General features: G+C 45.4%; 1 protein-coding gene across 6 annotated transcripts in view; it reads right to left on the bottom strand.

Annotated features, from left to right (window-relative positions):
* The window catches only part of NCAM1 (neural cell adhesion molecule 1), a 313732-nt gene that overhangs the window by 38016 nt on the left and 262341 nt on the right, over positions 1–13375 (bottom strand). For 3 of the 6 annotated variants that reach the window (XM_011977016.1, XM_011977019.1, XM_011977018.1), the window contains exons 9-13: positions 8050–8200; positions 7496–7680; positions 7058–7154; positions 6564–6734; positions 4814–4945 (exon numbers count right to left, since the gene is read on the bottom strand). In XM_011977016.1, coding sequence (XP_011832406.1) covers positions 4814–4945; positions 6564–6734; positions 7058–7154; positions 7496–7680; positions 8050–8200 — 736 coding nt within the window. Of the gene's footprint in view, positions 1–3662; positions 3678–4813; positions 4946–6563; positions 6735–7057; positions 7155–7495; positions 7681–8049; positions 8201–12358; positions 12389–13375 lie in introns of all 6 variants that reach the window. The other 3 variants (XM_011977014.1, XM_011977015.1, XM_011977017.1) reach the window with 3 other exon arrangements.

Below are 13375 nucleotides of genomic sequence, written 5' to 3'. Positions count from 1 at the left end.
TGTGGTTATTTGGAGGCTGCTACAGAAGAGCCATGCAAATAATATTCAGGATTATTCTCACTCCTCCAGAGAACAGAAATGTTGAAGAGACTGGGACTGAAATTCTAGCCAATCTTCTGTGTAGAGGATGGTTGTTTGTGCATCTGAGATACTGGGACACTGAATGGATCTTTGGTTTTTCATTGGCAAATATTTGGAAGTAGTCCCATCAACAGTCACAAAACAAGTCCCCTTCGAGAGCTAGATGAAAATTTGGAAAAACCTCAGCGCATCTCCGACACTGCCTTAATATCTAATACTCATGGTTTTGTCTTCCTTGACCTTCCATATGAGGGCATCTCATTAAACCATGAGTACAGTGTCACTGGAATCAAAGCAACAAAGAATCGTAACTCATCATTATTAGATGGTCTCCTTCCCTCTCTTTTCTTTGTTTGGCTTGAATTGTTTGCATAGTTGTCCATATTATTCTGGCAAAGGGATGGAATTTTACGTGCTTTAACCACATATATGACAATCCGTTTAACTTATACTTGCAGTGCGCCACCTGGGGGACAACATGTGAAAACAAAAATCTCAAGATGCCTCTTTTAAAAAGTAGAGACTCATTCATAATCTCTATATTCTAAAAGAAATTGTCTATTTCGCTTCATGGTACAGAAGCAAATTAAGATGCATTGTTTGGGCAATGAAATTATAAAGGTGGGTAGCTCAGTCATGGAGGGGAGGATTCACAGCGAGTTGTAAGGAGTCTCACAGAAGCAGCCCCTCGCAAGGCAAACAGAGGTTGTGAGCTTTCCTCCTGAGTGTCTTGATGGCATGCAGACATTTGGCTTAAAAAATAACATGAAATACGCACATTCTCCCAGGTTAGAGTTTTATTTGTTTGTTTGGAGTCACAGTTTCCTCATGACCTTCATGCACATTCATGAACTACAAACAAAGGAACCTCCAAACAGGTAAGCCATGCTTACTAACTGGCAGCTTGAAAGCACAAGAATTTGTGGCTTTTACTAGCTCCCCCGCTCATCCCTGCTTTGACGTATCCATGGCTCTAAACACGGAGCGGTCTATTAAAGAACCAAGAAAGTAATCCCATTATTGAGACATCTCAACAAACTTCAAGTGATGAGACTGGTGCCAAATGCGCTGGTCTCACCTGACACCTGGCAGTCCAGGAGTCCAGCAGCAACACCTCCCTGTGCAGCACACTGGCCTCCGCTGACTCTGTGCCTTCTCTTCCCTAGGGCTTGGGGTGTAACCAGGGCACAACTCCAGTGGTATGGGATCCTGCTGTGCATCTACATCCCAACAGTATTACAGGACAGGGGTGCAGTGTCAGCGGTGCTGTGAGCTGGCATCAGAAACCAATGCCACTGGTTCTTGGGCTCAGTGCAAGCACACAGCTAAACTGGTGGTTGATTCTGTTTACCTAAATTCAGACAACCTTTGTGTCTTCCAAGAAATGGGAGTAAGAATTCAGAGAAGGTCCTTCCTAAGTCTCGTTCCTCAGTTCCTAGCAGCAAAAGGGTGGGTTTATCATAACAGTGGTAACTGCTGGCAGCATCCTCCCAATGATATCTGTTTTCAGGATGGGTCTAGGGGTAGCAGGATACTCTGTGGGCTAAGTCCTCACTTCAGTAACTCTGGGAAGGTTATCAGGGCACAAAGAAAGACCATAATAAGTCATCTTTGGTGATAATATGATGTTCCCATATGTTCACTGCCTCATCCTGCTAAAGTTCTTGCAAAAGGCATGCTCAATTCTAAGAATATGCCATGGTTCTACTTATCTAAAAGAAGTTTGCCTTTTGATTCTTCAGACCTTAACTTTATTATATGATTGAGAAAAACTGACTTTTTGTACCACTAACAATGCCTGCTGTTGTAGCATTCACGACCTACTTGGAATGCAGAGATGACACCACCCTTTTCCAAAGGGCTTCTCTGAGTCGTGGTTACTTATCCATTTTGATACTATCAGACAATAAACAACAAGGTCCGGAGACCTCTTTTTTGTAGTTAAAAATTTTAATTTAAAGTTAAAATTTCACTAAGAATTTCATTTTTAACATTGGCTTTAAAATATAGCTTCTGCTATATATATATTTATACATATATAAAATCTCACCTTTGCAAGAACTGAGCTGGCAATGCATGAAAACCACTGTGGCCTTTGAAGTCCAAGACCCAGTTACTCTGATTCAGTACTCAAACTCCAGTTACTGGTTAGAAACGCAGAGGGGAGCCTCATCCCAGCCTTCCTCTCTTTAATGTAACTAAGCCAGCATTCATTTACTGATCAAATCCAGACCAGAGGAAACCTGGAGACTCAGTTGAACCATGAGTTAAAGATCAGAGGAAGATCCAGAAGGAAGGTTCTCTCATGCTCAGAGTGACTCCTCCCAAACTTGCTTAGGGCACAGCAGCTGCACGCCCAGAGCAGGTACTTGTCAGTCCGGCCTGATGGCTCCATCCCTCAACTCTGATGCCTTCGAGAGCTGGTTCATCCTGGCACCAACTCTGCTGAGGGTGGATTTGGCACTTGCTCAAAATCTCAGAACGCCTACATGTAGCTACTTAGTTTTTGCTGTTGCTGCGATATTTCTGAATAATGTTAGAAAAGATAAGCTTCCTTGGGTACCTTTCAGGTGCAGGGAGTCATTTTCTGAAAAGACTGTACAGCTTCCTGAATACTTTTTCTTCGGTGTCTGTGTGGGTAACACCTCCCTCCGCTATTCTGGTTCAGCCTAGGAAGAGCCAAATCTCAGGAGAAGGGAAGTTTAGGGGCATCTCTGCAGGCTGACGGGGTCAAACCACACTTCATCTCTCTGTTACCCTTGTTCCCTGTGTCCTCTATGTACAGCTTCCGTGATTAGGGTGTCCTTCCAGTGAGGAATCTCCCCTTCCCTACCATGCATGGCAGAAGAGCTCCTACATTAGCTGGTTAGTCTTCCCCAAACAAGGAGATGCACACTGCAAGTAACTACACGCTAAAGAACAGAGCTGACCGGAACTAGAGACTTAACTCTGCAACAGATGCCTGCGGGACATGCCCATGGCTCAGAACCAAAGTTCATGCTATGTTTTGACTATGGCAGCTGCTGTAGGAGCCTCCCTGACCATCCTCCTATTCCTCTCCAGCTACCAAGCTGACAGACAAAAAGCAAGGAAGCAACTGAGCTCAATTCCTTTATCTCCTAAAAGCAAATATGAAAATCCTTTCAGGTTTTTTTTCCTTCAAGGTATTTTGAATAGTGACCTGGTGGGGCTGTGGTCACTTTCCCGGCATCCTGGCTGCAGGTGAGGTGGGGCTATAGCGTGTTATTCGGGGCTCATCTGCAGACTTCCACCATGCTTGGCTCAGCAAACATCATCTTTGCCGTGGGGTAATCATCACACACAAAAATTAATAAATAAGCACAATTTCCAAAGACACAGAAGTTGCATGCTCTAAAACAGGAAGAGTGTTAGCCTCTTGGAGTAACCTACAGACGTTAACAACAGCACAACTAGACTAAGGTCAGTGTGGTTAGGGCCCAGACAATATCATCTACTTCAGCCTCTAGGGGACAAAAAAGGGACCAGAACTAAATTAAGAACTAGAACTAGCAGATGTTAACGCTATGGAAACAGGTAATGAGGTATGAAGAGGCACTTACGTGGAGGAGGGCTATCTGCATTTCCCATGGATGGAACACAGACGAAAAGAAAAGACAAGAGACAGACCCAAGAAAAAAAAAAAAAAGATGTAAAAGATAATGAATAGAATCCGCAGAGCACACGGAGCTGGAAACTCAAATTATCAAATTACTTCAAATCCAGAGAAAGAAGCCATTCCTGTAGACGGAAGATGAGACAGGCTTTCCGATTTCTGGGAAGAGGTAAGGGTAGTGGGTCCCTTTGCAGGCCCCTGGCTTCAAAGAGAAGGAAGCAAAGGATTCTCCCAGGAGCATTTTAAATCCAGGGGTCAGAGAGCCCAGGGAACTCTGTGAACACTCAGGAATTTAGCTCTACGGTATCTTCTTTAGCTGGGTGGACTCAGGAGCTTCCCAGGGCAGAATCTCTGCCTGCAGAGGGGTATGACGGGAGCAGGGCTTGCCCGGGGCCTGGCTGCTGGTGGGAAGGGAGGGCACAGTGGGACAGGCGTAGTTTAAAGAAAGAGGGAATGGCAGAGGAAAACCTAGAGATCCATCCCTGAGTGGAATGAGGGGGAAGCAATTCTCTTGAAAGAGGCCATGGGGAATGCTCTTGCTATGGGAGGGAGAGGAGCAGAAAAGGCCAAGGCCAGGGCTACCTCTTCCCCTTGGCTTTGCTGGGTTTCTGCTACTGCTCACATATTCTCTAGCAGTTTCCATTTGTCTCTGACTGAATACCTCTGCTGCATCAACAATCTCACAATGCATTATGTGAACTGTCACCATCTATACCCTTGTCCTCCAAGTCACCGGGTGCTTAGGGCTTTTGTGGCCTGTCAAAAAGCAACTCTCCCAGATCCTTTGACGATCCACTCCTGGCTTTCTCCCCACTTCCTTTAATAACGTGTTGGTGCCCTCCCCGCGGCTGTTTCTAATGAGCTGGACTGGCTACTATGACAGTGTCCCCAACCCCTTGGAGAGAGAGAGAATGAAGGGACTGTGTGTTAGCTGTCACTGAGAACCAGAGAACTAGGAGGTGAGGCCTCCAGGAGCAGAGGGATCTGAAAGACAAAAAGCTGTGGTCTGAACAATGACATGGGCCAGCTCAGGGTCCCCCGCTGCCCCCAGGGAGAAGAGGGTGGGCTGGGAAAAGGTGGGCAGCTGGCTTTACTTACGGACTGGCTGCGTCTTGAACTCGGAGGCCGCGCTGATCTCACCCAGCCCCTTGCCATTGAGTGCCGCCAGCCTTACGGCGTACGTTGTTTCGGGCTTCAGGCCCACAATGGTGACGATGCCCTCCATGCTGGCTGTTATGAGAATATGGGAAGGATGACAGAAGAGTGAAAGTCTGCTGTTAAAATAGTGCAGCCACTCTGGAAAACAGCAGCGAGGGTCCTCAAAAAATTAACTATAGATTTATCATTTGGTCCAGCAATTTTATTTCTGGGCATATGCATAGAATTGAAAGTCGGGACCAAACAGATACCGATAACTGGCTATCCATGTTCACAGCAGCATCATTCACAATAGCCAAAAGGCAGACACAACCCCAATGATCATTGACTGATGAATGGATACATGAAATGTGGCATATACATACAATGGAATGTTATTCCACCTTAAACAGGAAGGAAATTCTGACACATGCTACAACATGGATGAACCTTGAAAATATTTGCTAAGTGAAATAAAATAAGCTAGCCATAAAAGGACAAATGCCATATGAGCCCACTTATATGAGGTACTTAGAATAGCCAGCTACATAGAGACAGAAAGAATGGTGGTTGCCAGGGGCTAGGGAGAGGTAGCGAATGAAGAATTAGTGTTTAATGGGTACAGAGTTTCAGTTTGGGATGATAAAAAGTTGTGGAGATGGATGGTGGTGATGGTTACGACTTAATGCCACTGAATTGTACACTTAAAAATGATGGAATGTAAAATATATGTTATATTTTATATTAATAAAAATAACTAGAATTGATCTTTAAAAAAAAAATCTGGTGGACAGATAGTGACATGAGATCAACCTGCCACAAAATTGGTATGAGATTTCAGAGGGAAGTTAGGAAGGTAAAGTGATTGCTTTCTTCTGGCTCCAATCCTGATTACCCAGCAGCTCCTCTTGGCCCCCTGGCTCCCCCCAGAAGCTGAAGGAGTGATGGAAGCTTTCTGGCAGAACTAATTCTGAATAAAACTGCATTGGACTATATCTCTGAATGGCCGTGATACTGGTATCCTAGCCCACTCCCAATTCCACTCCAATTACCACATATGAGACCAGGATTAAAAATTTGTACAGAAACAAAACATACTTCACTGAGTTATTCCAATTAAACCCAAAAGGGGGAGTCCAACATAAGCACACACCATCCTCAGACGACCTAGGCTCAGAATTTTCACAAGAATCTTCAGTCTTTTAATCCTGAGCTTGGAAAGCTAGCACAGGACTGATTTAAGGGCAGACTTGTCCTGCTGGCTGCGCTTATTTGGTTACTATCACAATTACAAGACGGTCAGTCCCTGAGTACAGGTATCCAAGCAGGACTGGCCGGGTGTCGGCAGAGAACCTGCAGCACAGGTAACTCAAACGTGCAGAGTAGGGTGGATTGGACTCAACTGGCCACGTTCAGAACCTATGCACTGGACTCATCTGGCTGTGCTCAGAACCTACGCAAGGCTCCTGTCTGGAATGTGGTAGAGATGCCTTCATCCATCCTGGAAGGGTCGTGAGAACCAGGCTCTGAAGCACAGAGCGTGGGTTGAGGTGGCAATAGGGGCAACAACTCTACAGGCAGATGTGACTTTGACCTAATTCTGGAGGTGCAGTTCCTAATTCTGTAGGAACATGTATAGGATGGCAGGTGGGGACATCTGAGTACCAAGGCACTCGTGATCCCAATGGAAACACCGACTCCCCCAACTCACCTTCCTTGGCGTCATACCACTTGGAATGCCATACTTCTTCACCCACTGCTCTCCACTCAGCTTTGTATTTGAGGATGGGCACCCCACCTGTGGCCTCTGGTTCATCAAACTGCACCTGGGCTGTGCTGGAGTATGGCTCCACCTGGTCGATGGATGGTGAAGAGGGAGTGTCTGTGGGGAAGACACATATGGAGACCCAGGTGAGCCCAGTTTGGCCCAAGACCATTAACTCCCAGTCACAAGGCACATCTCTTTCATTTCTGCTCACTCTTGGGAATCCTGTCACTGTATCCTGTCCTCCTGGCCCATGTCACCAGATGCTTCTCCCCCAACATGTCCTATGCGCAGATCCAATGACTCCCAGCTTCCCAACCCTCTGGGTTTGCTGACCCTGGCCCTTTCTTCTTCCCAATATCCTGGAATCACTCAAGTACACAAATTGGACTGGCAGGGGTAGGTGGGGGGTTGTGGCAGCTGCCGTAAGGGACACTCACCTGCTTGAACAAGGATGAATTCCAAGGACTCCTGCCCAATGCGGTTCACTGCAGTACAGTTGTAGTTTCCAAAATCATTTTCAGAGTCCGGGGTCACCTTTAGAAGAAGAAGCTCTTGGGTTACAAGTGTTCCATGGGATGGTCACAGACTCAGATCTTTATTTACTGGATTAAGTGAGTAAAAAACAGAACTAGTAAAGTACAAATCATTAGCTCCAGCCCAGCCTTAAACAAGAGAAAAGAATAGCAGAGGGGTTCATGGGAGAGGCACATTCAGGGAGGGGACTGGTAGAGTGGGTGAAGGGGAGCTGAAAAGAGGCCCAGTGTCTTCTCTAGCCCATGTCAGAGAAGTAGGAGAGAGGACTTGAGCTGCATTTTAGAGCCCATCTAGAGTAAACTGTGCTTTCTCTGCTCTGCCCCACCCCCATCCTGACTCACCTCCAGATAGCTGGCAGAGGGGGTGTTGTAGATCTTGATATTGCTGTAGTTGGAGCTTGGCAGCAGCTGCCCATCCCGAAACCATGAGATCGTGGCACTGGGATAGGCAAATACCTCGCAGGTGATGTTCACCTGGTTCCCCTCCCAAGTGTACACAGCCACAGGGCCCTGTAGCTTCGGGGCATCTGCAATAAATAACAATGACTCTCAGGATCACTGCCACGATCATGAAGCCCCCATATCCTGTCTCCTGGCACTGGGAAGGCAGGTGTGCCCCAAAGCAGAGCTAGTGCCTGGTATAGCAGAGGTCAGGGCCGTTTTAGAATTCCTGTGTACAGCATGGGAAGACTCAAGGGCACAGCAGGATTGTAAGAAGCCTGGAGATGGTGTGTAGGGGGTGGCTTGGGAACAGAGCTCTGAATGGCCCAGAGCCAGCTGCAGGGAACGTGAGCAGAACTCATAGGGTGCAGGTAGGTCCTTGCTGCTGTTTTCCTCTCTCATCCTGATCCTACCTTGCCCCTCCCCTCCCACATCCTTCCCCATTTATTCCTCACATTGCACTTCAAGGTACATGGACTGGGAGTCCTGGCCGATGGTGTTGCTGGCGGTGCAGATGTACTCTCCGGCGTCAGTGTACTGGATGCTCTTCAGGGTCAGCGACGACACACGGGCATGGCTGCGCACCACCATATGCCCATCCAGAGTCTGCCGGGGGGAAAGGCAACATGTCAGAGCCCGAGGCAGAGCGGAGGGCAAGAGTGCTATAGCAGGATGGGGTCTAGGAGACTAGGCCATTGCTTGTCTGTGACCCGTCTCTCTTCCTCTCTCCTCTCTGTGTCAATGGCTTTCTTACTTTAGGTACCATCTAATGGGGGAGGCTCTGGGAAGCAGCATGAGAACTTGGGAGTATCCGAAACAGAAAATGAGACTCAGTTATGTCAGGCAGCCTGATCTAAGTGCCAAGATTGGTTTGGGGCTAGGTTCCCCAAGATGACTTTGTTTGGGATGTCTAAAATGGAAGCAAAGCCTCCAGCCAGCAGATACTGCAGCAGCAGCAGCAGCAGCCCTACCTCATGAGATGCTGGGAAAACTGCATTGCCACCCTGTCCTTTCTGTCTGTCCACTTGCCAGTTCCACGGTGCATGTACCCATAGCAGGACATTCCAAGTGCCCAACATAAGAAATTATTAAAGAAATCCTTATTTCTGCAGATGCTTCTTTCCTGGATGCTTAAAAGTGAAATAATCCCATGTAAAAACAAGCCAAACAACTCAAAGATCAGGAGCCACCGCACTGGAAGGGAGAGTAACTGGGTTCTCTCTCCAGGGACAGTGGTACAGAGAGTCCTAGGCAGGTCTGAGATCCTTGACACCTCGGCCACCACCATTTTATAGTCCTTGATACAGCAATGGGCTTCCTAAATCTCTGGAATTATAATGATTGGTCAAAAAGAGAATCAGTACATGGTCCTTAGGCAATGGGTACTGGAGTATTTCCAAGCGGATTTTCCCCTTGACATTCTAAGTGAAATGGTTGCTGGCCCAGGAAGAGTCTACGCATGTGGCCTAACTTCAGATTCTCAGGAAAGTTAGTGATCTGGAGAAAAGGTCTTGTTCTGTGCGGGCTGGGCCCTCTTGTCTCCAGTATATGATGTTCTGTGGGGATGGACAGGAGGTTATATTCTGTACCTGGCATCTGCCATCCCATGCATTGGGTCTTTAAAGAATGACAGAACCATTGGCTTCAGGTTCTTTGGATACGCCGATGTGGGGCTCTGAAGCCCAGAACTGCAATGTCATACAGCAGCCAGAGTAGGAAGCTCACAAGAAAGGCATCACTGGCCTTGTTCAGCAGTCTCAGCAGATTTACCACGAGAAGTCCCTTGGACCACCACTGACAGATCTAGTCTATTCTGGTCATCTCAGCCCCTCGCATTTCATGTCTGGAAGCTGAAAAACAACTCTAGCAAGAAGACAGAAGAGCCAAGCAAAGTCATGACTGCCTACTGCTGCGAGTGCCATTCCTCCCTGGGATGAGTTCCCTGTTGCTCTGCTTTGACCTACAAATCTGGGACACTGGTTGGTTGAAAGATGCATCCCAGGAGATGCCACACATTAATGAGAGATGACAACAAACAGGTGTGGAGCACTTCGCTAGAAAGCCTCGTGACACCCAGTTTGTTGGGGATACTGGAGTTTTGAGGGGTGACAATGCTGATACATTCCAGGGCTATTTTCATACGTCATACACACAAGTCTTTACCTGTGAGTCTAGAATAGTGGCCTTGAGAGCATGAGGCCATCCCTGCAGGTATCTCTAAAGGGCTGTGCTGACCTGCTTGTCTCTCCTACTTGTCCAAACAAAGCAGGACTGAAGGCAGAGGGAACTTAAGGACAACCCCTGGCCTTTCTGGTGATCTCTGTGATATCAACCAGCAACTGAACTAAAATTCTTTGTGACACAGACCAGACTTGTCCTGGGGCTGCCACACACAAACTTGGAAATTGAACCATACTCTTCTGGAAGTCAAGAGAACATTTCCATAAGGAAGAGATGTTGTAACAAAAGAGGCAGAGAAACTAATGTAGGCAAGAATAGGACCTTAACGACAACAAAGCAGGGGATATTCCTTGTCTTTACTTGGAATAATCTAGAAAACGGTTGAAGAGAAGCTTAGAAAACAGTTGCATGGAGAGCCATGCTTTTTTTTTTTTTTTTTTTTTTGATCTCTATCTAGTTTCTTTCAGCAAATTTCTCCATGTGGAAATTTCTCTTGTTTAATGATGTCCACAGACCAGCCTTCTAAAGAGAATTCTTATTTTGCAGTAGGCTCACTACAGATTTGGTGATGGAATTATCTGCCAGATGCCCAGTTATCCCTTTGAGGATACAAAGATAGACTCCAGTGTCATTAGACTATCTTCCCCTGAAATGCTTTTACTCTGGCTCTTACACAGCTTCAGGGAGTGCCACCTACCAGCCATCCAGACAAAAAGCATGCTGACCGCCCAGGCTGCAGCAGAAGGAGCAGACGAGCTCTGGGCAAGTATGAAAGATACTGATGGCAAGAAAACTCCTTTTTTCCCCAAAAGTATGAAGAGTAATGATAATTATTCTTCTCATCAAAACGTTTTTGTCTCCCTCCTTCCAGGTAAAAGTGCTAACGCTTTTAGAACTTACAAAATGAAATTGGCCATAACCCGAGCCTTCTTTTGCACTCATCTGGACTTATGGTCTTCATCTCCGAATGAGACAAACAGGAGAGAATGGAACTTCTGAGCCCTAGGGGCAGCATCCACTTGAAAGTCAATTATGTCCAAAGTAAGACACTCACGATAAGGACACTTCTGAAAAATGGAGTGAGGTGTCTGCTTTCCTGGGAGTAAACCTATTACTTCCACTTACAATAATAATTCTCTTAACATCTCCTTAATACTCCCTGATAAGTCTCACCTCCTCCTCAACCAGGTCTAAATGAGAATGACAAGGAAAGTTGTATGAGGCCAAGCAGAATGAGATCTGTAGCTGCTTAAGAGTGGTTGATAATTAACCCTTCTTCTCTCTCTTCCCCAGTCCCAGTGGGTCCATGACTTTTGGACAATAAAGCACCCAACCTGTGACAGCACTAAGTGATTCCTGTGCCACAGGCGGGAAGCATCTCAGTGTGGATGTGCACTTAACAGTCATCCCAGTGACAGGGAGGAGGAAGGTCTTATACACAAGAAGTTTAGAATGAACCGAATTTGACAATGGCAGCCTGTTCATGTGCAGAAACTAAGATCAGTGCCTGGGGACAGGCAGTCAACTTTTAAATATTAAACAGCATATCAATATGGATGGCCTTGACCTGAACACATGAGTTATATGTTATGGATAATTATCATTTCTGAAAGACTAAGAGGATAGATTTACCAAATTAAAATCCAGAATCTATAGGATCATCATGTTCTGCATTTATAGCATTACACGATCAAAGCCCCATCTGGATAAAAGGCAAAGGCTACTTTAAAAAAGTCCTTAGAGATTAGATCCTTGAATCTCATCTGAAGTCTACTGGTTTTATTTTCACTGTATGTCACTTCATATAAATCAGGTAAAAAATTATAGGCATGATCATAAGTAGGGTCTTGAGATGTGGCAGTCAAGGTCTAAAGATTAATATTTAGCTTCAGTTTTCAAACTAAGTCTCACATTATCCAAACTGAAGCAATGAGTCAGAGAAATTTCAAAGGCTAAATACTACTGACTTTAAAAAACATAAAACCATTTGTACTACATCATTCTAATCTCATACATTTAATGGTCTATGAAAGTAATGGAGATATGTTTAGCAATTTGGGAAAACCAACGAGAGATGTCATTTGCATTGCTTTTGAGATGAAACTTGACATGATAATTTACCAAGACTGATTATTATATAATAAGTGAGCAACAAGATGAGTTGAGCTGGAAAGGAAAGGGAGGAGTGGGTTTTTAGATCACTAACTCTGCGACTTTATGGTCCAGAGCCACATCAACCATGTGAGTCAAAAAACTTTCATCATTTCAAAATGCCTGGCCTGGGAATTGGGGGCAATTTATTTCTATCGGTATAATTACCTGGATGTGATTTTACCAGCACCAGCAAGAGAATAAGATCCAGTTTTAGGAAATAATACGGATTTGTTCATCCACTCCCAACACAGCTTGCTTGCTCATCCTAAAATGATACTATTGCTAAGTAATGTCTACCACTATCGACCTATTCTTTAATCTAGCTAAATGACTAATTAGTTTAGCATGTCTGGTTATTAAACTGCAATGGTGAGTTAAACTGTAATGCTTTCAAAACTAAAGACTGGCTAGTGGTCAGGCAAGCTATACCTCTTGCTTCTCTGGTCGAGTCCACGAAGCCTGGAGAGAACAAGATATAAAACACAACAAGAAAGCAGTAAAATTTTACAACATGTTGCTTTAGAGAATGTATCACACTGCATTCCGTGCACATGCAGCTTTTCTTTAATTCAGAACTTTTTCCAAGGCCCACTTTCAATGGTGTGTTTATTACACAATTTAATTTAGGATTTAGCTTATGTCCAGCTTTTTTTCCCCCTTAGGCACTTTAAAATGTATAATTCAAAAGGTTCAGGCTTTCCTAATCTTTGGTATACCTAGATAAGAATACCAGTAGGACCAGACTGCTCTTGTTCCAAAATACCTTAAATATTGCTCACAGTATTTCATGATATGACGAGTTCTAACCACATTATCTAGAGATACTTAGAGAATAGGTCTCCTCCAGCCGGGCGTGGTAGCTCACGCCTGTAATCCCAGCACCTTGGGAGGCCAAGGCGGGCGGATCACGAGGTCAGGAGATCGAGACCATCCTGGCTAACACGGTGAAATCCCATCTCTACTAAAAATACAAAAATAAAAAAATTAGCCGGGCGTGGTGGCGGGCACCCGTAGTCCCAGCTACTCAGGAGGCTGAGGCAAGAGAATGGCGTGAACCCGGGAGGCAGAGCTTGCAGTGAGCGAGATAGCGCAACTGCACTCCAGCCTGGGCAATGGAGCGAGACTCTGTCTCAAAAAAAAAAAAAAAGAATAGGTCTCCTCCTTTGGATTTTATAAGGCAGCTTATCATAAATATACTAATGCCATTTAATGCTCATGCATTTTATAACTCTTTGCATGCATTCTGTGAAAATCAAATTTTTATTGCCAAAAAGGAACAAAGCAAGGAGCAGAGAGGTACACTAGGAATGAGAAGTATGAAGTCCTTGAGACCAGGAGTCAGGAAGCTTTGAGGATACCAAATGGAAGTGGTTGTGGGAGGGCTCCGGTCCTTAACAGCAGAGAATGCCCAGATGGTATGCGGGCTCCGGCATGTACCATCTTCAT

Source organism: Mandrillus leucophaeus, unplaced genomic scaffold, assembly GCF_000951045.1.
Source record: "Mandrillus leucophaeus isolate KB7577 unplaced genomic scaffold, Mleu.le_1.0 Scaffold172, whole genome shotgun sequence".
Lineage (NCBI taxonomy): Eukaryota > Metazoa > Chordata > Mammalia > Primates > Cercopithecidae > Mandrillus > Mandrillus leucophaeus.
This window is presented reverse-complemented; position numbering and strand designations above follow the sequence as displayed.